Genomic DNA, 26,475 nt, shown 5'->3' with positions numbered 1-26,475 from the left:
TATGATCAAGAGATTTTATACACATTTATACAAATGCCATCTTTTATATGCATGAGGGTATCATGTGGCAAGTGTCCTATCTATCCACAAAGCCTGCAAGGGGGAGAAGGAACACCAAGATTATTTACCTATATTTTGTGCTCTGAAGGGCAGATACACAGTCTACTGGTAAGTTACTTCACTAAGCTCTGAATGGCTTTATGCATTTAGGTTTATTTGATTAGACAGCACACAGTTAAATCATGCACCTATCAGAAGGCATAAGAAACTACATCTAATGTAGTTTGTATCTTRTGATACAAATTGAGAGGCTGTTACTGTGGTGATCAACAGAGTAAATTGTGGCATATTGTCTACATGACAGTAAAAGTTATTTAAACTAATTAACACAGGCTATCAAGTTTATGCAGATGGGTCAGATGAGTGGAGTCAAATGAGAGATTTCAGCTGCTTGCTCTTTATCATGCGTTAGCATGAGTACAATTTATTGCCAAATGACAAAAGCATGTTTTGGTTGCTCTTTTGATGCAGGTGTCGGCAACCAACTCTAATGAATGTTCATCTGAAAGGCCGTGACCTCCTCACTCTACAGAATTACACAGCAGATGAACTCAAGTATTTGCTATGGATGGCCTCAGATTTGAAACAAAGAATAAAGCATAAAGGAGAGGTAAAATGCTTTAGCTGTCATTTAGGTCACTCAGAAGGTGAAAATAAAGGTTGTTATGAAAGATACCGGGAATCAACAATTCACCTGGCTTGTCCTAAACATCATCACTTAACCCCTTAAATACTGTAAATCATGTACTGCAAATCCAAGAACTGTCCTGTAAAATGTTCAGAGTTGTTTTTCACGTATTTCAGAGGACTTAGCTAATGAAATGGTTACTCAGCTATGTACAGCTAATTGTTATTGGCCAACTCCATCTACACATGCTGTATATGCAGCACTAAATGATGTAGGAACTGGAAGATAGTTCTCTGTGCTATATGCTGACAAAATTAGTATAAGAGTTCTCCTTAATGCTAGTTCAAATCAAGCTCCAAAATGCAGTTGCTTTGCCCTCAAATTAGTTCTTTCTCTCTAACCTTCTCCATTGCTAATAACTTATTTGAAGGACAGGAGAACAGAACTATGGTAAAGAAATGTATAATTATACTAATGGTGGATTACCGTGTGAAAGAAGTGTTTTGCACTGGAAAGTGTGTAATGACTATAAAACTGAAATGCCTTCAATTCATGTTTTCCAGTATTTGCCTTTGATGCAAGGAAAATCTTTGGCCATGATTTTTGAGAAGAGAAGCACAAGAACAAGATTATCCACAGAAACAGGTAGATTGGAGCAATGGTCAGATTTATTTGAAACTCTGTACTGTGAATATATATGTACTGGAAAACACTACATAATTTTGTATTTAGGAGTTTCTACTCAGACAAGTCTAAAGTTGGAAAGCATAAATAGGGAAAGAATGTTAGCTAATTGTGTTTCATTCTGCCTATTACTATTGCAGGTACATCACTTTGATCACTGAAATTCCCCAAGATCATTCCAAAATGAGATAGATTAGAAATAAAATAAAAGGCAGAAGTAACTGCTTCTGATGTAAGCTCCCAGTTATGTTGGCAGGATGCACACTTTCCTAACATACATTTTAGTAAGCATCTCAAATTGAATACTGAGCAAGCTCTAATAAATATATTTCTCATGTATTATGCATTACCATTGTCACATCCCAGAGTATGTGTTTAGACTGGGAATCACTGTAGTGCCTTGATGTAGATTAGGGAAAAAGGAAACTTAACATGATTACCTACAGGGGAAGATAACTTGATGGAGATTCCAGGGTATTAGCCTAATAAGATCAGGCCCTGGAACATTATTCTTTCAGGATACAGTCCTGCAAGCCCTGAAACGCAAGCATATCTTTATTTACAAGGTAGTTGCTCTGAAGTCATTAGGACCACTGAAATAAATCATTCATGTGATTGTGTTAGTAGTACTGTCCCTGTGTTTTGTTGCTATACTTTCTAACTTTACATCCCAGGAATCAGTTCAGGTTGGTGCCTGTCTTAGGGGTACATTTTTTTACTCATCAGAGAAGGAGAACCTTGCCCTTCTCATATTTAAATTGACCCAATATCCCTTAGGTCGACTTCTTCCTAATGAAGGGACAGGAAATACATTAAGTATTCACATTTCTCTATAAACTATGAATATAAAAATAATGTGAGGAAGATGCAGATAGGTCATCTGCAAACAATTCTGAGTTTGCCTTCATGTCGTCTGGCACAATGCTTTGCTTGCTGATCCTGCCTGATAGACTTGTTCCCTACGGATAAGTAGGACTTATATATGGGTTTTTGTCTTTACTTCCCTCCCTGTGAAACCAGCACACCTTTGAACTCCGGTGTTTTTAGACCAGTTTATAACTGCCTGCCATCCTGGTACATGGGCAGGGAATCATGAATTCTCTGAACCTGTTTATCCTTCTCATTTGTATATTCTGAGGGAAGCGTTCTTTAGTCCTTGACTTTTGAAGGCTTATGGAAGGAAGCTCAGGAAAAGTTCAAATGAATTAGCTTAAGGCTGGGAGTAATGCACATAAGTCATCCAAGGATTAAGCTCCAGTGAAAAAAGRCCACTTTTTTCTAAGTAAGAGCTTCCACAAGGGACTTTAATGCAGTTTTAACTTATATGCATTAACCTCACACCTTCAGTTAATTGGTCTTAAGTCCCTTAAGCCTAAAACTTTTCTTCGAAGGCAGACTCAAAAAATTTTGGGGCCATGGAAATTCTATACATTTCATCTGCTTTTTAAGATATGTGGCTTTTCCCTTGGAATTTCTAACTCAAAGCAAATGTGAGTTCACACAGGTTCCTTTTAGCTAAATAAACTAATTTCATACCGATTTATTATGTCCAGTGAAAGACTGAAATGTTTATTTATAAAATGCACAAGTCATCTCAAATAGCATTTCCCAAGAGCTGTACTTTCAAGACTTTGGAAGAGGTCACTTGTGGGACAAAGCTCTGGTGATCAGATTGATATGAATAAACTTTGCAATTTACAGGAACAATTAGATGAAAATCAATGTATTTCATTAAAAAGAAGTAGAGTCTAGGAAAGCATTGGTTACAAATTTTTTTCTGTGCAGTGTCTAGATTACTGCTATATATTAACACTGTGAAAGTCTTTTCAAAAGTCCTGTTGTCCCTATGCCTCTAAAGAACTCCATGCTTGAAAAATAAATAAACATTAATTTGTAATGCTTTGTAAAGGATTTGACATTTGTATCTTTTCTAACATATTATGTCTCTAAATTATGTTATTCTGATGGCATTGGAACCGTAATGAATAATGTACTGATCCTTGCGGTATAATTCTTTGATGCCTTACTCTTTTGAACAATGTCCTAATGAATATTTCTGAAACTCATATTATTTTTACATTTTTTAAGATTAGTAATAGTTTTGTAAGTTTAATGAAGAACTACAAATAACTTCCATAGTGTATTGGCAAAATAAATCGAGTTTTGCTGAGCCTGATAAATTTATTACTATTACTGACTATTATATTAGAAAATGTGTCATCTGTGCTGTTATATTGGAAAATACGTCATCTGTTTGCAGACAGAATCCCAAACCCATTCTATATAAAATCTTGCATAATTTTTGAAAACAAAGATATTCCGCATGGTCATATATTACTTACAAAGTAAACATCCTCAGGCATGGCAAAAAGGTGAATGCCCTGTTTTTGTTACAGCTTTAGAGTAAAATATGCTGGTTGTCACTGATACTCTTAAAATACATAGCTGTGGTTACTTTTCAGTGAGGAAATTAGAAATAAATCCAACCATTTCCCAGATGGTGAATGCAGACAATATGTCACAAGGTAGAAATGGAGAGGAAATAATACAGGCTGAAAAGTTCTGTATACCTCGTTTCGTTGTGTAATGGAGACCCAACTTCTAATACCTTTATAGAGGTGTAGAGGTGTACTGACACCAGCTCACTACACCAGTATTACTTCCAGTATTACTCACACTGGGATGAGAGGAAAATGAGATCCATATCTGAAGACTACTACATACAGTGACAATAATAGCTGTATCACTTCATACATTCTAACAGACTGGTGATGGTAGTACATGGCAGGAAATGGAAAATCTGTTATTTAGTTAGAAGGGCATTATTATGTACCTTGGCTACATTATAAAGGGGGCAAGAGGTCTCTGTTATGTTACTATCTGCTTGGACAGGTAGCTTTAGAAAAATACCATTAGGATTTGGTCTTCTACTTGAGAATTGTTCCTGTAATTGCTGCCTAAAGGATTCTTTGTTACCATCTAGGCAGGTAACAACTTTCTAGATGGTAAGTCTTGGTAGGCAATGAGTAAGCTAGCAAATCGAAATCCGTATGTCCTGTAATGTTAAAAAAAGAAAGGATCCTTCTTGGAGATTGAGAAGATGGATGCTTGAGAAGATGAGCSTGAGATGAGAAGATGGAGAGGCAACCCCATAGCTGTGTATCCAGTGTGTAAACTAGAGGATTCGCTTTGGCCACTTTACCCAACATAACAGGGACAGACTGGCATGGAGATCTCACCGTATGTCCGTGYAACTGCCAGCACTCATGTCCGTAGTAAAATAGTTTGCATAAGTCAGCTCAAGACTGTGCCACAACCTAAGGCAAAAGTTTGTTGCAGATGATGCAACAAAAATAAATATGAGCAGTTAATATTTGGCTTTAGATATTACCACTTTGTGACAATGAAGAGGATTAGACCTTCCAGTTCACCACAGCACTCAAGCCTGTGCTTGTTACTTGCTGAATTGGTGCTTGCATATCTTCAGGAAGTTCTTATATTAGTACTCTGGATGCTAATTAAAGCACAGACTCTTTCTCTGCAACTATATCCAAAGCTAGAGTACAGAGCTCCTGTATTTCCAGTTGGAAAGCTTTGAATGGAAATAYGTTCTTGGGGCCCGCACAGATGAGCAGAAAGTTCAGGGCAATAGGACTCTGCTGTGTACATGGGCTCCAGGTGGTAGCTCTGACTTGGTTACCTGATGTCTGACAATTCTAGATAAATGATCTGATTCCTCTTTTCTTGCCTTGGCATCATTTATAGAAAAACAGGRCGTATCCATGGGAGCCTAGGATGTGAAGGATCTGCCAAAGTGTATTCGTTTAGAAGCCTGAAATGCAGAACTGTTGTATTGYGTGGAACTTGTTGATATAAGTCACTGACATAATCATATGTGACTTTGAAAAATAACTGTAGAAAACCTGAGAAGTTACCACAGATGACCTTTCATCCTTAAGGTCTTGGCTTAAAAACCTGTCTTGAATAGATGGGCTGTAATGTCCAGGCAACGGTTCAAATACACCTTCTCATAAATACAGTGTTTGTGTCTGTGCTGCAAAGAGGAGGTGAAAGTATCTGGGGAAACCTAAAAAATTTTCCTGTCTTAACATAAAAAGGCTTCTGAGAGAATAAGAAAGGAGGGCAACACAACCAGCAAATTTGTAGTGAATGTTTTTATAATGATAAATAGTAATAACAGAATTAGTAACACTTAATTCTTAAACTTGCTGGGTCTGACTCTAACGACTGTGAATTGGGGCAACCCTTAATGATGACACAGGGAAAGTAAAATCAGGCCCTTTCAATAAAGTGAATATACACAGGCTGGACAGGGGAGCGAGTGGCCCTTCAGATGGAGTCTGGAGTAATGTTATTTTAAAATTAATATTAAGGGAAATTGGGACATTCAAAAGGCAGTGATTTTCTGATGTTATTTTTATCCATTTGGTTTTAAAATCTAGGAACTGTCTGAATCAATCTGAAGTGGCAGACCTCATCTCAGTCCTGCCACTTATGTGGGATGAACTTTAGCAAGGGCTGCTCTGTGTTAGGGGTCTGGTTGTGCTGTGTTGGCGGAGTAGTATGAAAGGCTGCATTGCTCTCCTGCCCTGGAGCCTGACTGGAGTTCTTTGGTTGTATCTGTCAAAAGTTTCAGTGTTCATTCCTGCTTCAATCATTTTTAAAGAGTAATAGCTGTGGGATCAACTTAACAGCCTGTTGAAGCTGCAGTCCTAGCGATGTTTGCAGTGCCATCTAATGGCTAGAACCAGCCCAAGCAGCTTTTTAACTTTTTTTTTTTTTTTTTTTTTTTTTTTTTTTAATGTAAGGACACAGAATTTGTTAGCACCTCCAAGAGATAACATTTCACTAAAGAAGAGGGATCTCAGCTCTGCTATGCTGTATGCAGTTTTTCTCTTCACGGCAATAAAAATAATGCGGGCTTCCTTCAAGATTTTTGTCATCTCTACTACAGAGGCTCACTTCTCTGTATGTTGTTGTCTTAACAAGTTTGGTCTGTCCACATCAGGATCCTCTACAAATTGCCTCCATCATGGAAAGCAGAGACAGGAAAAGATCTACTAAAAGGGAATTGTTTTCATGTGGAAAATCTTTACCAATGCACAGAAAGGGCCCTAGAGGGCTACCTAAAGCCCATTTMAAATCCTCTGCTTTGCACTTCCCCRGTTACAAGACCTTGTGTCCTGTGCAACACCTYTGATAAACTGTTTGTTACAGTCCCTAAGTCAAAACTCCCGAGGCCCAATATGTGGCCATCATACTGGAGACTAAGAACAGGGAGAAAAAAGCATGGWGACTTGTATGTTGGTGATAAAAAGCTGTTTTCCTCCCTGTTTGGGTCAGCTGGTTGCTTCTGGCAGCTTTTTAGTGGTGGCCTGATGGAAAAGAGGCAGAACTGGAACTGAGATTTGCACTTAGGGAGATATTTACCTTTGTCCARATGAGTGTCCAGGCTTCTTTTAAGTAGCAAAAGGGTTTTATATTCTTAAACGGTGCTCAGGKCTTTCCTTGATTTCCTGTGCGGGAGTGGATTTCAGGATTTCATTCTTTGGGTCTAATCYAGTTCCTTGGCTCACCTTGTAAATTCTTTCCTATTGTAGGGCAGAGGGATACTGGCAGCAYCTGAGATCTTTTATTCTCTATCCCTTTGTAATTTTGAAGGCACTTTATTAAGTATGGCCAAGCTCTTAAGTTTGTTATAGGACATGAGGAGCCCTAATGTTTTCTAAAYGAGTGAATATACTTGCAGGCCTTTACCATAGCTTCTGTCAGTGAGGTGGAATTAGACCTAATGGCTCAGAGGGACTTTCCTATTTCTGTGATGCAAAGTACCTTGAAGTTGATATTGTAGAAATTCAGCAGGTTACTTAGCTCTTAATATGGAGTCATAGTAATGCCTTTGGCAATATGTGGGCTTGTAGCCTGAAGTGTTTCTCTGAAAAGGGAGCAGAACTGATGCCTAAGGATTTTAGCAAGGTATCATACTTGGGTGTTTTTATTCTAGAATGCATTTATTTGTGTTTTGTGGAGTCTGACTTCAAGTATTTGAAACATCTGCATGCCCTACTGAGCTTTACCTTTCTTGCTGGAARTATCTTTTATGTGAAAGAGATTTTGAAACTTGGTTGTAAATACGATGTTCTGGTGTTTAATATCTCTTTTATTTGTCCTCATTGCAGGATTTGCTSTCCTTGGGGGACATCCTTGCTTCCTTACAACTCAGGATATACATCTGGGCACTAATGAGAGTCTCACAGATACAGCAAGGTTAGTAAGATGTCATTTGCCTGATTGGTAGATGCATAAGGAAGTATTCAATCAGGCTGAAACCGTTCTTGCATAATTTTAGAAGCTAGTATTTTCTTTTCATGAAATGTCAGGAGGCCCTCCAAATTTCTTAAATATTTGCAGATCAGCTCACACRATCTGTAGTTCAAAACACTGTCATTCCATCTATTCTGGCTCTCCAAAACATCTCACAATAAGAGATATATTTATCAAATCTGGGGGTTTTGAGTGTCAGTGAGGGTGATAACTCACACAAACAGAAAAGTTTTACAAATCTCGGTTACATAGCTCCACTGATGATGGCACATAACTCAAACAAGACTAGCACATTCTGGTTCTCTTGCTTCTCATGGAGCTAGAAGTACTGGAAAATGACTGAAAATCAAAAGCAGAGGCTTTATTTATCCCAGATATGCCTGCTGCTGGTGGGCCTTAGCCTRCCTGGAGTGATAGGATGGCACTGAAAGCCACTGTGGTCTCTCACCTGCACCAAACTGAGCCAGGAATTTGCAGCAGGTTCCCGATCTCCATGTTCCCTCTTCCACTGCACCTGCTGTCAGGACTGCTGGGCTAACGCTTCTTTTTCTTACCAGCACCCCGGAAAACCTTGTTCTTGCCCAAACCCTTGTGCATGTAGGGATAGGTAGCCAGCAGCCTATCCCCACTGCCATAGCAGAGAAGAACRGAGTTCAAGGCTTTTCTCCAGTGTGTTTCCCTCAGTGTTGCAGAAAGCAAACAGAGCATGAGGTTATGGAGGTTATTTCTTGCAGATGCTCTTGCTGTTTTTCATAGTTCTCCATACATTAGAGTCTTTGAGTCAAAGTATTGTGCCTCTTTCTAGGCCTGAGTTTGACTCAGTTGTGCTCAGTGCCTGAAGTGTCCTTTTTGTTTTGGTGAAAGACATGTGATTGGCCAACTGAGGAGCCATATCCTCTGCTGACWCCTACAGGTTTCATGGTCTTTAGTGGGCGAGATTGAGAATTGTGTTCCTATTCCCTCTGTGCTGATACTCAAAGAAAACATAAGAAAAACACCAAACCCTCAAACATTTAATTTTTTTTCTTTCCTGCCTTTAACTGCTAAAGTGGGGGACATAAGTATGTTGATGGTAGAAAGCCAAAATTTCAGTCTCTTGAGTCTTGAAAATACCTAGGTCTCACTCCCTGCCAGATGCATAACATTGCTAATAACAAAATTAGATGATTCAGTAAAAGTGTGTCCCACTGCCTTGCTTTAGTAACTACAAGTTTACATTTCTAAGATTCAAAAAGTCATGGGGACTTACGAGTCTRCAGAGGGACCAGACTAACCTGAGATTTAACAGTCAAGTCTGCTGTACATGAGGCCAGTGTCCACCTGGCCAGTTCAGCAGAACTCAAACACTGACATGGGATACAAACACATCCTTTCAAAGGAAATTCTTCATACAGCATCAGACATTGCCCCARCTTAAGCAGGATAGTTATAGTTTAATCAGTGTGCCATTTGAAATCTTCAGAGCACATGCATACCTGCTACAACTCTATTGACATGAGAGATGAAGGATTTTTCAAGTCAAACRTATAGCTTACTATGTCATATTACAGGTAAATTAGAGGTAAATGCCCAGCATTGATGTAAATAGTAATTTAATCTCCAAGTGTCTTCCTGTGGTGCAGGAGAAGCCACAGTGGGGAGATGGGAGGCTGGACTAGGAGATAGGACCTGCATGATGGCAKGAATGCCAGTGTGCTAGAGTGGAAAGATGAAGATCAACTATTTGCAYCAGCTAAAAGGAACTGAAATTGAGAAGGGACTGGCACATCATGGCAGTGGGAAATGAAGGAGAAAGTGCAGAGTTGTCCTAATTGGACRAGTGACTTCAGGCTTCAAGACAAAATAATGGAGAAGGGTAACAGTGCTGCAAGAGGTGACTGGTGAAGCCAAAGGAAGGGAGGATTTACCAGGGACAATATGAAATTTCACTGTGGCATTTGTGGATGTGAAGGGAAGGACAAATGGTGAGAGACTTCAGAGCAGTGTGTTGGGGCACCACGAGACTGGTGGCTCCTGGCAGGGCAGTCCTCGCCACGTGGGCCGGTCCCACAGCTCTGCAAAGGAGCAGGGCAGTCAGGGGCAGCCCCAGCATCGGGCATTGGGCACTGCCACGGGGACAGGGCCAGGCTGGGGCTGCTGCAGGCAGTCACCCATGAGTTGGGATTGAGATAGGCAGAGACACGAGTGGAATGCAGTAGAAGCTGTAGCTCCCAAGGGAAGTGGGTCAGTCCTGGCTGAGCATCCCTGCAGTGCTGCAAGAGAGCCTCTGCCTGGTTTTCAGGGTGACAAGGGGCAGCCCTCAGCTGTGCTTGCTAAGCTGGCCCTGAGCCCCATCAGCCCARCCTCCAGGAGGGGGAAGGATGTGCTTAGGGCCTTACATAGTCCTCCCTGGCTCCCTCCTAACTCACCACTGTCACACCACACACCACATATGCCTGGAGCAGGTCATCTGTCCTTCAGACACCAGCAGGGTGACAGATCCTGACGTKTTCTGATACTGAAAAGGACATGTTTCCTGTAGACCTCCTTTTCACTCCTCTTTCCCAAATGGTATAATRAATGACCATTATACCTTTGGTTTGCAATCTCCTGAATGATGTTTGTTTGCATAAGTGAAAGGGAAATAGAAAGACAGCAAGCTACAAGAAATAYGACAAAAGGCAGAAGCAAGCAAATTCCCTAGCAGCTCCAGAGGAGTTCCCCATTCTGTGGAGAGAAATCCTACAATGCCCGCCTGCCTTTCCATCCCCTCTCCTCCATCACTGCTTGTTCTTCCAGGCTGAGCCCCTATTTCAGAGCCTAACCTGGGCATTTTACTCCTCTACTTGAGTCACAGCCCTCGAGTGCTACAGTGGTGTGAGGGCTATCAGCTTTCCCAAGTCCTTACAGAGCCCCACACACTCTGGTTTACTCCTGCTCTCATTAGCAGAATTACTGTTGACTTTGCATAATCAAGAATGAGCTGTTTACCCAAAAGAACAACCTAAGTATTCATTCCTTGGCATTTTCTGTGAATGAAGGATGACATGCCAACCTTATGCAGTTAATGTGAGAATAAAAAAAGAATGCCTATATAGACCCACAGAGTATTTCAAATATTTACAGCTTTGTGTCTGGGGCTCTAAAGGCCTTAAAAGTACTTGAGGTTGAGACTTAAAGCAAAGGGGACACAGGACTATAAAAGTCCCAAGTTTTTRTTAGAATTGGTGCAGGTAAGTGGTGAGAGCATTTCTACTGTGAACATGTATTTAGTGACTTACTACCTGGCCATGCTTCACAAAACATTTATATTTGCACTGACACAAGAGCAAAAACTTACCCCCCATTAAGGGGCTCTAACTCTTTCAGTGTTGTTCAGCATATCTGATTCATGTTAAATGAAATGCGARTATTGTACCTGTATTTTTCACTGTAAAGCAGTTCCTTTCTGCACCACTGTAGCTCWGTGACTTTTAACAGTTTACTGAGATTATTGTGGGAGAAATCTTTGCATCTATGGGGAACGAATTTTATCTTTTTAAGCCTTATCAGTGTTTACTAAGAACAAGTCTGCACTAAACCCCTGTAATAATATTGATAGCATTAAAGTAAGTAATCTTGTTAAAAAATTAGACCTTTGAATTAGTACATACTTTCAAGAAAAAAAATAAGGTATCCAACCTTGTATACAGATGATCCAAAAATCACAATACTATGTTAAAAATCCAAAGATCAACAACAAAAAAGAAAGCCTTTATATGTATTTCATCTTGGAGTCCTTAGAGAATACACCTGAGTATTATTTTCCAGCTTTCCAGCCTAGAAATGAACTTATTTTAACAAGATAGAAATGCAGCTTTCCAATATACTCATTTCTTTCCAAGCTCTGGGATTTGAAGCTAATACGCTCACAATCTTGTAATGCCAAGTCTTTTTCCTAAACAATCCCAGCCCTACACTGTTGCCTTCAAATTGATTTGGTTACAGAAGACCATCAGATGAGGGCTGTTTTTTGGCGGAGTTCAGTTTGGTTTTGATTTCACAAAGGATAAGCCCAGTTTCCCCTTGGGTTCCCCTGTAATATGACATCTAGAAATGCTGTCTGAAGGACTGCCTGATGTCTTGCATTAAGTGTCTAGGAGTTCAAGTACCTACTATCAACAGAATAAGGAAGAAAGTCCAGCAGTGATCACTACTTGGTCATTGATTATGACTGAATTTCCTCAGTGACATACACTGCAAAAGAAACAACTTTTTGAAATTCTTTACCAGCTGTGTGGGGTAGAGATCAGCCAACCTAATGTCCTAAAAAGCTACCTAAGATAAGTGAGCAATTTCTTAATGCTACTTCCTCTTTTTCTTAGCTATAGAGGGAATAGTTATGTCCAATTTAGGGTGGACACCAGGTTGTCCATAGTTATGTGATTCAAGGTAGATTAAACAAAAAAAWTTTGAAACTTGTGAGCTAGGAAGAAGTAATGGCACAAATAACAATTTTTCCAGTACCTTACACTCCAATAAATACCCTATTCAGTTCCTCCTTTTCACTTCCAGCAATCTTCAGAGAGAGCTGCACAGAGAATCCTCCAATGCTCTATAGGAGTTTTATGTGTGTAAGGAATRTTTAATACCAATAGAAAAAAACTCAGGAGGTTTCTCTGGGTAAAAAGTATGCCATTTGCAGCCATATTTTCCACAGGAGGAGATACCAGAATCCCATGTGGCTAATCAGAAAGATGGATATTGCAGGAGTTTTTCATATTCTTCTATTCAGTCTTCTTTCTTTTTTTATTTTGTTTTAAGTTCCAATTAGGGATAATCTTAAAACACACAAAATAGTAYTACAAAGTCATGCTTCAGGGCTTGATTATAGCACAGAAATGCAGAGCTAAGCCTCAATTTATGTTTAATTTATCTAAAAATTCAAAACATACCGAGTATGCTATGCTAATCCRCTATGCTAATCTCTGAGTCTTTCACCCTTTGGCAAATAAAGTAAGGCCAGAGTGGTGCAGTGATTCTTGCATGCCCTTACCTATATGCTGAGTTTCAAACTCTGAYGTTACTTGAATGGTGATACCATTTGTGTCACTATGCAAGCATGTAGATAGGAGAAAGAATGGGCTGGTATGTTGACCTTCGATTTTAATTTTCACTGAGGTGAGTAAAGAGTTGTGGTAATCTGAGACAAGTATTTAGTCCTAATCCTCACATGAGTCAGGTAACCATACAAACTAAACATTCTGTCAATGTTGCATTTGTTCTTTGCTAAAAGACTRAAGAAATGTTACACCTTATCTCTTCCCAAGTTATCAAATACTGCAAATATTACATTGTCAAGCCATTTCTTGTTTTMTTTCAGTTAACACTTATAAATGCTAAATCTGTGGCTACAGTCAAAAACTAAAGAGAAAAAGTATTGAATACAGGAACAGTTCTTATTTATTTATTATAGTTTGTTCATAAATAAAACTACTTAATTATTAGCAGTTGTTAAATGTAGACATTTAAGTGTGTTATGCAGGCATCATAAATTATTAAGATAGCTCAAAATATTTGATTCARTACTGCTTCTCATTAACATTTATGTGTTGCACATTGAAGAGTGCAACAGGCAAATATTTATTACGTTTGACTTAGGTATTTCCTTCCRTCCTCTAGGGTGCTGTCCAGCATGACAAATGCAATCCTGGCTCGAGTTTATAACCATACTGATCTGGATCTAATGGCAAAAGAAGCCACAATCCCTGTAATCAATGGGTTGTCCAACTCATATCATCCTCTCCAGATTCTGGCTGATTACCTCACTCTTCAGGTAACAATATACTCCTTGTTTAATAAYAGTTTTTGTTAAATCTTTGTTTCAGGAAGTGTTTTAGAAAGTCAGGTTCAAAAASATTTATTCTTAGGGGTTTTTTAATTGGTAATTATGTGACACTTGTTACTTAAAGAGATTTTCATTGAGCAACATAATTAAGGTCCTACTTAATTTAAAACAATTAGCTAGTCCTATCAGCTGTAGTGGGACTGAAGTTAAGCGTAAAATTAAGTACTTCATTGGAATTAGGTCACAATTCAAGCAAWGCATGGTGGGGTTTATGTGGTAAGATAAATGTGAGATGCTGGCTCAATCAGAGCCAATGAAAGCTTTGCCACTGACTTCCAAAAATGCAGTAKTTCACCCTTGAATCTGCCCTAACCTGTGAACAGTTTGAAAAGAATCATTATCCATACRTTAGGAAATTGGTTGAACAAATTTACTTTGAAAAGCAAGTTAATGCTACAAGTGCAAATCCCTGATGTTCAGGCATTTAAACCTATTTAAACTTTGTTCATTAYCAAGGAATAGTTAACAAAGATCATATTTTGTAGTTCTAATCTAATGCAATATTTTATTTGACAGCTCTGTAGCATTTTACCCTTATAATACCAGATATTTATCTGTGAACAGGAGGACTATGCTGTTTTACAATCAATTGAAGAACTAGCTTATAAAAAAAGATTGGTATACTGTAGGCSTGCTTGACAATTTTGATGAACTCCTCTGACCTTGTTTACTGTCTAAGTGAATAAAAATCACACTGCTTGAAAAGGGAGGGTGATAATAATTTCCTAGTTTGCTCAGCTGTGGTTCTCAGCCTTCAAAGACTCTGCTATGGAACATTCAGTGTGTAGCAAAGATAGAGTGAGAAAAGGAACAAAATATTCAAGCTTTAAATGCTGAAAGATTTATCTGTTTAGTGAAAATTATTCTCTTCTTACTTATTTTTTCTTAAATTTTTCAACAGTATAAGTGAAAAGACTAGTGAAAAGTGGTGAACTTGGGACTAAAATGCATCACATACCTCAGGGTAAGGTACCTTTGGGAGAATTACGTTGAGCCAGTCTGAGTGAACTATTCAAATGATGCAAGACAGTAAGCCATAATGAGAACTTCATCAGTCATGAAAGGTCATCATTTTCTTTAAACACTGAGTGTAACTGTAAAATGGAAGGATCTTAAGTTTGTGTTTTCTGGGGTTTTCTGTCTTGCAAATATCTTAGTTGTTAGCACATTATCACTTGTGGGTAGCAGGCTTCAGCAATGATCTGCAACTCACAGTTTATGTAACTACTGATATCTCTGCCCCAAAAACTGGATTCATCCTGCATAGCTTGAGGCCGATGGAGACAGACCACTGAGCATCTCAGTTACCCTCTAGTGATCTTTGGGGAAACTTAYGGAGATTAGCAGAATGAATACATGTCCTGTTGATCATCCTCTGCTTCTCTTCTATTGTGTCCCTRTTCAGGAATAGACCAGCCATGGTGTAGAAGCTCCAGGTGAACATGTTCCCATGGCCTGGCCATTTTTCGGTTTGAATAACCAGAGCAGCAGCAAGTAGCTATCCTTGTTACAWCAAACACTGGAAAGGGAGTCTTTAGAAAGAGCGTCCCTGCTCATTTTACATGATGAGGAACAGGACTGCAGTGGTTGGTTCTGAAACCAAAAAAACATCCAACATGCCTGGACAGGCAGCATRACAAAGTGAGTATTCACAGAAATCTCAAGGAATAGCTAATCTTTCACACAGCCATGGCAGTTTTTTAAAAAAATTTGCAGCACTTTCCCAGTACCCAATAAGCAGGTTGCTCCCTCCAACCATTCCCATCTCTCCCTTTCTCTTTTCAGCACGTCCTTTAGCCYGGTGTTTGTCAGGAGCTCTTTATAAGGCACTTGGATGGCTGTCCCACTTCACCAGGGACATGGTGTGCTGCTGGTTTATGACCTTCTTGTGCACTCTTGCTTTCTTACCCAGGACAGAGTGGGCAGACAGGGAGTGAGACTTCGCAGCACGCTCTAGGTATTGTCACCATGCGCTCGCTTCCCCTTCCTGACCTACCCTTCTGCTGCCTCTGTTCTTTGCATTGTCTGCTGAGGTGGAGAACCCAGGCCTTGCAGTCAATAGCATTTGTAACTAAACAGCATTGTAATCACATAATGAACAGTTCACAGAAATAGGAATAACACTCAAARAAATGGGAGCCATAGCATCCAGTTGGGGTGAAAATGTATGTTATCTGAGCACTGCCTGCAAGAGGGTTAATACAGGGATATTGCATAGCACCATTAGTTCTTTAAATGAGCTAAAAGCTTATATGTAACATTTGGACTGCTTTCCTGCAATGCAAAGGAAAGGTACTTGATACACATTACATACATACAAAATACAACACCACACATTGCCTTATATTGCATATAAACTGCAGAATTTATGCAGCCGTTTTATTTGTCTTTAGAAAAAGTTTCTTCTTTATCTCTGTAAATATTTTTCTGCCTGGATCTGTCCTGTGTGCTGTCAGTACATTCTGACAAAATGTACTTTTATTTTCTCTTCTTTTTATTCTTCTTTTTCTAGGACTTCTCTACTTGCCATTCGATCTCTAAGTGCATTCTGACCTTCTTCATCTTTAGCACATTTTTACTCTTCCATTTTCTAAATCCTATTAACTGTGTCATTTGCCTTCTTGAATCTTCTTCAAGCACCTTCTCTTCCATCTGCAACTGTCTAGTTTCCCATTTCATTTTGTCAGAATATTTTCTGGCTTATGCACCATGGCTTCTCATTACCTTTTCACTGGTGTATTTTAGTGGGGTTTGTTGTTGTTGTTGTTTTAGTAAATTCTGTTACAAGAGCATTCACAAACAGTGCTGCTTGTGTATTTTTCAGGGCTGCCTCTTTCTCATTTTGTATTCAGGATATTTTTGTCAGATCATAAACTGTGCTACTGTTGTGAATATGGGGGTGAGATTCTTCAGATTCAGTATCCTTTTGCCCTCTGACTTCTTCCTGAGCAACCTGGACCCTCTCCCGCCACATTAGCTCGCTAAGCTGGTTCTCCCCTTGCATGTGGTCAGTATTAATACTCTCTGCAGTGACACATGTAATGCCAAGAGGTATGTTTCTCTTGGCATATCTATGACCTTCTTTCTTAAAAGCTTTCTTGAGCTGAGTTTGCTCTTGGGGTGAGTTATAACCCACTAGAAATGGTGGTAAACCTTGTGCCATCTGATTTTGAGAGTTTGAGGATTTGGCCTTTAAAGGCTATGGGTTTGTGTGCTGTTACTGTGCCATTTTACTTTGCTGTCTGTGCTAAAGGCCCATAACAGCCACTTCCTTAGTCCGTTGGTGCCTCTTCATCTGCTGAGTGGAGGCTCAGCTGTGGCTCATTAACTCTGATCTGTGAAGCCTGGCTGAGGGGCAGCATCATGCAATTTGTACTCTGGGAACAAACCATGTATTGACATTGATTCAATGGATATTAATGTCACTGCCAAATTAGCTAACTTGCAGCTGACTGCAAGATGGCCTGACTGGGCATTAGAGTGGATCTATATGCTACTAGCTCTATATGTCACTGGTCTGAAGTGAACTKTCTTTCTAGAAAAGAACTGGTTAGTATAATAGCAAAGATTTTGCAGGGAGAGCCTGAATTCTCCTGTTAGGTTATAATTGTTGTGATTTCTCTGCCTACCTAGCATCACCAATATGAAGTTGGCCATTTTGTGCTCTGGAAAGTATAACCAACAGATTTTTGAGTCTACTTGTCCATCTTTATCCTTACTGAACAGCTTTGTGGCAGCCTTAGTGATAATAAATATCGTGCAGTTCAAGTATATCCCTTTCTAAATTTAGTTTTTCTCTTACACTATTATTTTTCTGATTTTGATTGTCTCATTTCCAAATATTACTTAGAAAATTACATAGGTCCTTCTAGCTTGTCAGTGTTCTTTGTTACCTTTTAAAGTAAGTCAGTGGTTTCTTTTTCAATAACGTGACAATTACAGTATTACTCAGTTTGAAGAGGGCTGCCATGCTCTCTCACCTTCTCTGTCCTCAATCTGTGACCCAAAGAGCTCCAGTTTTTTTGTTCCCAAATTCATTACTGTCATCATTATTCTAACAATTAGAAACCCCAAGCAAGATCCACACTGATACTCTAAAATAGCCTGCCTCAATAACCATGACAAATGCAGAGCTAGGAATAAGTGAGATGAGTGGCCCAGCACCTCTCTTCAGCTCAGTTTGAGAGCCTAGAGATGCCAGCTTGCCCTCATTTACTGGATTGCACAGCTTTGACTCATCCCTTGCTTTCCATTTTTGGTTTTGACAAATTATCAATTCATTATTCAAAGGCTTTTTGTAATTGAGRCTGTTAACGATTGATGCTGTCAAATATTTCTGAAGCAACCTATACTGGTGTAAGATTTTCAGACTAGCTAGAAATAAGTCCAGATATAGAGTCAGACCAGAAAGTTCTTAATTAATTAAACTGATCTTCTCCAAACATGCAACAGTGCTAAATCATGGGTAAGAACAGAATGAAATATGGTAAGATAAGCATGAGCATTAGAAAGTTGATTGCTAAATCAACATTAACCATTTAGTGGGGATTTTTCATGTGAATAGCAAAACCAAGTATTGTTGCGCTATAGAAGCATTCACCAGTTTGCAGAAGAGGCATTCAGAAGGTGGAAGGGCTCTAAACTTTCTAAATACGTTGTTTTTTGTGTGGTTTTACTGGAGGTCTAAATATATTGAAGTCACATCCCAARTATAAAGGGATATAAACTGCAGAATGCCCAAGCAGATAAAATGCCTACATCTATGATAATACAGTTTGAAAAAACTGGAGAGGGATGCAAGGGGAAACATATCTTCAGAGGCCCAGGCGATCTGAGCATATTGTAAAGATTCTGGYTTAAACTAGATTGTTACCATTGTGRCAAACCACTTTTAGCYGGATTTTCTCTAYGCAGTTGTATAAGCATACACWATGAAACAGAGAAATAAAATGTATGTCTGACACAGAGTAGCTTTTCTATTGCCTCAGRGCTCCCTGGTTCTGATCATCAGCCCCATCATCTCATCCTTCTCACAGACATTCTTGGAAGCTGAAGGATATACGAATACATGTACTCCAGACATAGTCACAGTGTGCTGGCTTTAAATGAAGAGGTTTGAGTTACAACAGCAGTGTAGGAGCAGCAGCATGATGCTTCACACAGGATATAGAATAGGCTCCACTGGCGCATGCTGAGCTTGATTCTACATTGGCTAGGGCTTCTTCTGTTCGCTAAATATCTTCATTAAGACTTGCTCTTGAACATAAAGACTATGTACCGTCTATGTAGCAGTCACTGCAGACATGGCTTTGTAGTTTACTGCACAGATTATAAGGGCCATCTCCAGTTCTTCAAATTTTATCTGGACAAACTTGAGAAAACAGACAAAAATATTTGATGTGTGTTGTGCTCCTGTTAATGCAGAATAGCAAGTGATAATAAGATGSAAGTTATTTAGTATAGAAGTATATCTGTGACTTACTGGTCAGTCAGTCAGTCAGCTTTGAACACTACAGGCTGAGATGTCTATTTTTAAACAGTGAGATCAAATGATGTCAGGGTTGCCTGATTTGCTCCTGGTCGTGGGTTCATGCCTCAGCTATCATTAAGCGCTAACTTGAAATGATCTCTTAAATGCCTTGATTTTGTCCTTCTGCTACGAATGTTGTTGCTACTAAAATGATAATTTTACTAAGGAGTGAATACCACGGAAACTACAGGAAATGAACAAAATAACAAGGGATGGCTTGCTATCAAAGGCTGGGAAATTAGTCAGTCTGAAATCAGGCACCAGTCTGACTGCCCTTGAACTATAGACGGCCTAAGGATCTATGAGGTTTAGACTGGAACTGTATTTTAATGTCATTAAATATTCCAAATGCTACTATTTTTGACTCAAAATTGTGGTCACTGGCAGAAATGACAATAGGTTTGTTCTGAAGCAGCTTCACAAATATTTGTTCAGGAGAAGCTGCTGCCAGGAGAGGAGGGGGTAGTTCCAGCCCCTTTCCTGTTCAGTCTTTTGGCATCTTTGCCGAGGTTGTCTACAAGATTGCCAGTTAGTAAAGCTCTGCAGTGTGGAGGTTTATCCTCTCTGACAAGCATTGAATCATGTCACACAAAGTGCTGAAACACTGTCTGGCTTCTAGTTACTACAATGCAATAGTAGCCTGGYCCAGCTTTGAACTGGTGCCTTGAGAATTAAAGGCTCTCCATCATGTCTTAAGTCTTTCAAGTCATAAGATGGAGTCATGGATAGCAAGAATGCAGAAGTATTTGATTACATCTTTGCRTATTTTCTGGTATCAACTTAAGTACATACAAATATGCATATTTAAAACAAACCATTCTGAAGGGCCTCAAATTGTTCTAGTCTGGAAATGCGTAACTTATTATTCTTGTTCCTTCTTAGGCCTTATCTGCCACTGGCTGAGAGCCAGAGTAATTSCATGTGTACAACATGCAATCAGGTAAAGTTACAGTTAGCACTGTAACGCTGTTTCAAGTTAGGGTAATCAACTTAATAATCTTAATAGTCTTAATAATCACTGCATTCCTTGGCTTTCCAAAAGTGAGCCAATTCTGAAGACAGATGATGGAGACAATGAAGATGATGGAACTAGCCATGAATGGCACAACTGCTTTTGAGATGCTGCTGCTGCTGCCCAGTACAGCTGTAGTGGTTAAAATGCAGCTTAAGGGCATGGTCACTTTGTAGAAGGGAATGTGGTATAGAGACAACCAAGCTAGAGCAAATCTGAATAGGGATATTTAGATATCTTTGGGCAAAGCTGGGAGGAGCTTGGTCACTACAACAAAATTAACAATTCCTACCATTCACTGATGAATGGTAGCCAGCCAACAACTGCAGCTTTGGTGCTGAAATCACTACTGTGTCTGCCAGACTGGGCCTCACTGTAAGGCATATGAGTCAACGTGCTCCTCATTAGAGAAAGCTGCAACATTCAGGTCTTCATGTAAGGCAAGACATGGGGGCTTTCCCTTGCAGACTGTCTTGTAGCTGCTGGAAGTTCAAATAGTGCTGTTGTCCCATGTCAACAGCACCTAGCGTCTGGAGGTAGCCAGCSTTCCCTGGGTCAGACTGGCACGATCAGTCCTGTGGCCTCAGCCTGCTCAGCAACCCTGGACTGTAACCCAGGCCTGTCATTTGATTCACAGGAACACTATGGTGGTCTGAATGGGCTGACGGTCACCTGGATCGGGGATGGAAACAATGTCCTCAACTCCATCATGATGAGTGCTGCAAAGCTGGGAATGCACCTCCATATCGCAACTCCCAAAGTAAGAAAGCTGTGTGCATGGAGAAAGGAGGTCAATCTTTGCCAATTCCTGTGCCAGCCACTTGGATACTTCCCAAGAGCCATGGCTAGGGGCCTTGCATGTGTCTTGAGTGTCAGCTTTATTTAAGAACAGAGGTTCAGAATCTTARTTCAGTTATTTTGATGGCAAACAGGAATAATTATACTGAGTCCAACTTCAGAAAGGCTGAGGGGAAATCATGACTGCAGTATAAATCAYGGGGCTCTGTGGAGGAAGAAAAATTCATTTGAGAAAGTACTCAAAAATCCCCAAACTTCTTGACAAAGAAAAATTTTAAAGTCATTGCAGACTGGTGGAAGTGTTTTGAATTCAGCTCTTTAAAATGTTACATTTTAATATAATATAAAATATAAAACAAAGAATCAGCCTAGAACAAAAAAAATGATTGATACAGAGGCATTTCATTCTGTAACTGTTGAAATAGGTGAATTTTTACCATATCAGAACGTTTCYCACTAGTACATCCCTAAAAGAAACTTTCAAAATAATTTCCTGAAGCTTTACAATTCTGACACATATGCCTCTTCCAATAGCAAATGGCTCTATCAGCGTTCTTCTAACCAGTTTTAATAATCTTTAATGATCATATATATGTTCTATAATGTTATCTATCATCTCTTTTGGCAGGGCTTTGAACCAGACCTCAGAGTAACTAAAATAACTGAACAGTTCTCCGAAGAGGTAGGAGCTTAAGATGTAGCCTAATACAGTAGCTAGAATAGAGTTTATTTTATGCTATAAATGAAGTTAAACTTCCTTATATCTTCCTTATTTTTATTCACATTAGTATGGTACCAAGTTACTTCTCACAACAGATCCTTTGGAAGCTGCAAATGGTGCCAATGTGTTAGTTACAGATACATGGATAAGCATGGGCCAAGAAAAAGAAAAGAAAGAAAGACTAAAGGCATTTCAAGGTTATCAGATTACAATGCAGGTAAAAGCTCCAATTTAGTTGTYTGTTGATGCTTTTATAGATTACATTTGTAAAAATCAACACCACCAAAGCAAGGGTTTGGTATTTCTTCCAATGGGACCATTGACTAACCACATACAAACTTCACTTCAGCTTGAAAAACTCACKAAGACACTGAAGCTGAGTTAATTCTCATACTCTTCCTATGGTTTGTCCCCTCTCAAAGCTTCCCAATGACATCCAGCTCCAGAACATGAGCAGTGCAAGAGAGCTAACCCTTCACTTCTTGATAACTTAAAATCCTTTAAATATGACATTAAAAAAAATTTCTAATCTTGCATTTTCTTTTTGCTACCAGAAAAAATCCCTTATGCTTTATTTCTAATTAGCAGCTCRCAGATTAATTCTTAAAGCCCTTAGCCTGGGCAGGATTTGGGGCAATTTTRTGTACATTTGTCAATGGATGAAGTATTAAATGTATATGTCCTTAAAAATCATCTAGCAGAAATACTTATCTAAACAAAAAYGGTTAGAGAAAATGTAAAATCATGAAGTATTTATTGTTGAAGATAAAAGGACATTTTCCTTGCTGACAGAATTACTGTTTTAATTGACTGCATTTTAATACAAGTTTACAAAGTACTATTAACAAGTATGTCTCTGAACTGGCTTAAAATGCTTTAAATCATTGTTCAGATATTAGATCAATATATTATGTGTGACGATATCAAAAGAACTGATCATAGCCTTTTAAATCATGGTTTAATAAGCTCCTGTTGCAATTACCCATAGTATTATATTACTATATGGCATTCCAATACAGATTGCACTTTATTGATCCATTATGTCACTGGAATTTTTACTCCCCTACTAAAGCCAAAGAAGTAAGAGTAAAAATTTGGCTTTCACGGAGGCAGCCCTGAACTCTTACAGAATTGAGTGGGGATATTCCCATCTTATTCACAGATAAGCAGTTCTTTGGATGTCACTGGAATTTTTCTGAGTTCATCATCAAAGTCATTAGAGCAGGAGCTTATGTAAAATTTGTTAACCTTTTTACTAGTTAAAGTTTTCATTAATGCCCCAGCATATTCCTTTATTTTTGTATGCTTTTTGATCTACAGACTGCAAAATCTGCTGCTTCCAACTGGACATTTTTACACTGTTTACCCAGAAAACCAGAAGAAGTTGATGATGAAGTATTTTATTCTCCACACTCTTTGGTTTTCCAGGAGGCTGAAAACAGAAAATGGACAATTATGGTAAGAAACGAAGATAAAAACTAGTTAGAAGTTAGGGTCAACCTTTGTTCTGCCTTTCACTACAGGCTTGGTATTCCAGGCTTGGACTTTCTCAATAAACTKTAAGTGTTAGTACATATATTTCAAATGGACAGGACAGCACATCACAATTTTGACTATAGGCATCTTATATATATGTAGCACAAAGGCTTTTGGCCACAAATATGACCTATTTTGATGATAATCTGCTATTGCTTGACCCAGTTTTTATTACCAAATGAAATCTACAGTATAAATAGTAACTTTCATATTTAATTCACTGAGTTTATTATAACGATTGACTTAGTTCCTCCATTTTAARGCTCGCTAAATGCTGAGGTCCCATGCACAGGTCTTACAGACTACAGTTTCCCTTAAAGTGGATAGTACAAGAGATTCTGCAGTTTTCTCTGGAGAAAAGCTGCCCCTGAGAATAGTGGGAACTTTCTCTGAGAAAGCACTGCTAGAGGAAAGCTTTCAAGGCCTCTGAAATATAAGGACCCTCAGTTTTSGCCTGGGTAACACTGTATTCCAAGGGAACCACAAGAGGACATTTGGCATTTAGTATAAACCCTAACTCCACTTTTAATATTTCTAGGCTTTCAGAAAATCACTCTCAGATCTCAGTAGCTTTTTATTTATTGTTGGCTTTAGAACCATCATGTTGACAAAAGCTGGTGAAAACTTTCAGAGCAATGAAAAAAATGAAATGGCATTAGCATAGCTCTCAGAAAAGCTCTGCATTTGCTCCAACTAATTATATGATTGAGTATTATATTTGCCAGAAATGCAGATTTCGGACTTAATCAGAGTTATTAACAAATTTGCATTAAATTCAATGCATAATTTTGGCTTTAAAATTGTGAAAAGTCCTCACATTATTGATTTTCTTTCTGAAATGTTTCTAAATGCCTTGATACTTTTTAAAGGACACAAAACCTTTACTTTGGAKTCAAGCTGCACATTTTGTTTGAGTAAAAAAAAGTGTTATCGTTTTATTTTATCAAGCTAAAAAGAAGACCTTGTAGGTCTTGGTTTCTCTGTTAGTTTCAAGTGTTTTCAGCTCAGCCAGCAAACTGGAAAATTAATTATTTGCTCAGCTGTAGTTCTAAACAGGGTTGAGTGCAGCTATGACATGGGTAGCAGTAGGGGGTTGCATAGCCGTATGTTCACTTCTTCGCTGTGTGCCTGGGACTACCTGTCTCAGTAAGCAATGCTAAAGGGAAAGGAAAGACAGAAAAGAAGACCACAACCCCCAGTGGGGCTCTTGTAAATCCAATTCTTGGCCAAAACGCCAATTTGCATTCTGATCTTACYGTGAAATCACAACAGTGTGAACCAAGTAATGCCTCAGCAAAACTAAGCAAAGCACAGGGRCTTGTTGTGTATACAGATGTGAGGAGACCAAAGCAGCTACTTCAACACTGTATATTATTTAGCTGGCATTTCCATTGCTCTTATTTCACCATGACTGCCCTACCCAAAGTTTACTGGAGTGTGTATGAAGTATTGGAAGGGGGCAGGAGGGGAAGATGTCAAACCATCAACCTCAGCTAGGATTTTCCAGATTTTACTGTAAAAAAATACAACTAAATTGGATATCAAAGTCCTTACCAGGTATGATTGTCTTTGGTGCTAATGGAGCTTCTGCTAAAACCTGCAAGGGCAGCCACATGCTGTTTAGAGTGGCTACCTAGGAGTAGCTGAGGATACAGTGTGGCCCACCAAAAGGACCTTAGTGTTTGGCCTAAACATGCTTTGTCTGAATTTCTCTTTTGTGGTTCATTAATATATTTTGGCCACACTGAGAAAACTTATCAGTTACAAACCAGAACACCCTAAAAGATTTTTCAGGTCTTTCCTGATTCATCATCAAAAACTCTAGCAAGTAAATCTAAGTGTGCAGTTTTTGTCAGAAGAATAATTTTCAACATAAGACTTCAGAGACAGAAAATATTTTCCCCTTATTTATTTTTATGGAGTATCTGTTTCCAATGTGATTGGATTTTTTTTTCTTTTTTCCCTCTTCTAGGCTGTCATGGTTTCCCTGCTGACAGATTACTCACCAGAGCTACAAAAGCCTACATTTTGATGCTTGGAATCCTGCCAAGAGAAAATATTCCTTGTTGGCAGAATATTYTGGTCCACAAATACATAGATCTTCTTCAGAAAAGATCAAGGCAATGAATGGTTTCTTAATAAAACTGTGTAGTTGCCTCTGTGGAACTGCACAATATTGCATTACATTTGTGAAAATTTTTGAGACAATAAACACCATTTTTATCTAGATGCTCTAAGTTATCTATCTTTTCTAGCAATCAGCATCTCTAAACATTTTTCAAGATTGTACTTTAATAATTCACTCTACCAGTATCATAGACATATAATAGTCTAACATAGCTGTGTTAGCACTAATGTAGAGTAACATGACAGACAGAGATCTCTCTCTAAACTCATCCACTTAATTGCTGATCCCAGGCAGCGTGCACAGGGAACCAAGACTTTCCTGCTTGTCTTGGGTTCCTGGCACTTCCTGGGTGYGCTGGCTCCCCTGCCTGTCCTCCAACCCACTGGCAAACCCCGCTTCTGTTTGACATGGAAAATATAGGGCCTTTGTCAGCATTATTGTCCTCAGTGCCATTCCTGTGGGCTGGCACTGGAGGATGTTGCTGTGGTGCTGGAATAGAGCAGCTTCCACAGAGCTGGATGCGTCAGAGAGAGATGGCTGGGAGGAACTGGTTCATTTTTTGTCCGTTTCCCTTTGACCTTCACCCACTAAACAGATTTTTGGCTAAAGATGCAAGTTTTATTTCCATGTCGCTAAGCAAATATAAGGGACTCTATGTAAGAGGATRGGATACAGCTCCTTTGTAGAAATTATTAGCTACATTTCATCCACCGCTATAATGCTGTTCACATTTCAGCTAATTCCTTTYAGTAGTAAACAGGTTCATGACAACTGCAGTGTTTATGATGGCTGGATATCTGTGCTTAGTATTTTAGATAAAGCTTTGTGTACTGTTAAAAATCACTCTTTGTTGTTGTTAATTAGTTTCAAGAATGTGTTGATTCTTTTTCACTGTAATAATTGAACAACATTTGTGATTTTAAAAAATATTGTAAATTGGTTTCCCTTTTCTGACCAACTGTATAACATTATTTAATTCATTTCAAAATTGGAGTTCACTGCTGGGCCACACATGTCACTGAAACAAAAATTAAAAAGCATTTGTTTATCTACCCACTTATGACTGATTTATAGTTTTCACAGGCATTTGTATGTCTCTTGGTAAAATTAACATTAYGGCATTACAAAGGTTTCAATAATCTAGTGATTATTTACACTTTAGCAGAG

At 38.9% G+C, this 26,475-nt stretch overlaps 1 protein-coding gene across 1 annotated transcript in view; it reads left to right on the top strand.

Annotated features, from left to right (window-relative positions):
* Positions 1 to 25,345, top strand: part of OTC (ornithine transcarbamylase) — a 28,931-nt gene extending 3,586 nt beyond the window's left edge. Inside the window, exons 2-10 of the mRNA XM_085319430.1 lie at positions 532 to 670; positions 1,252 to 1,333; positions 7,573 to 7,660; positions 13,358 to 13,511; positions 20,763 to 20,885; positions 21,552 to 21,605; positions 21,712 to 21,861; positions 22,965 to 23,102; positions 25,153 to 25,345. Of these exons, the coding sequence (XP_085175556.1) occupies positions 532 to 670; positions 1,252 to 1,333; positions 7,573 to 7,660; positions 13,358 to 13,511; positions 20,763 to 20,885; positions 21,552 to 21,605; positions 21,712 to 21,861; positions 22,965 to 23,102; positions 25,153 to 25,212 (988 nt within the window). The 3' untranslated portion in view covers positions 25,213 to 25,345. The remainder of the gene's footprint in view (positions 1 to 531; positions 671 to 1,251; positions 1,334 to 7,572; positions 7,661 to 13,357; positions 13,512 to 20,762; positions 20,886 to 21,551; positions 21,606 to 21,711; positions 21,862 to 22,964; positions 23,103 to 25,152) is intronic.
* Positions 25,346 to 26,475: the final 1,130 nt, after the last annotated feature.

The sequence above is a fragment of the Rhea americana genome, unplaced genomic scaffold, assembly GCF_003343005.1.
Source record: "Rhea americana isolate MKP2758 unplaced genomic scaffold, rheAme1 scaffold_59, whole genome shotgun sequence".
NCBI lineage: Eukaryota > Metazoa > Chordata > Aves > Rheiformes > Rheidae > Rhea > Rhea americana.
The sequence above is the reverse complement of the archived record's forward strand: the minus strand, read 5'-3'. Positions and strand labels throughout refer to the sequence as shown.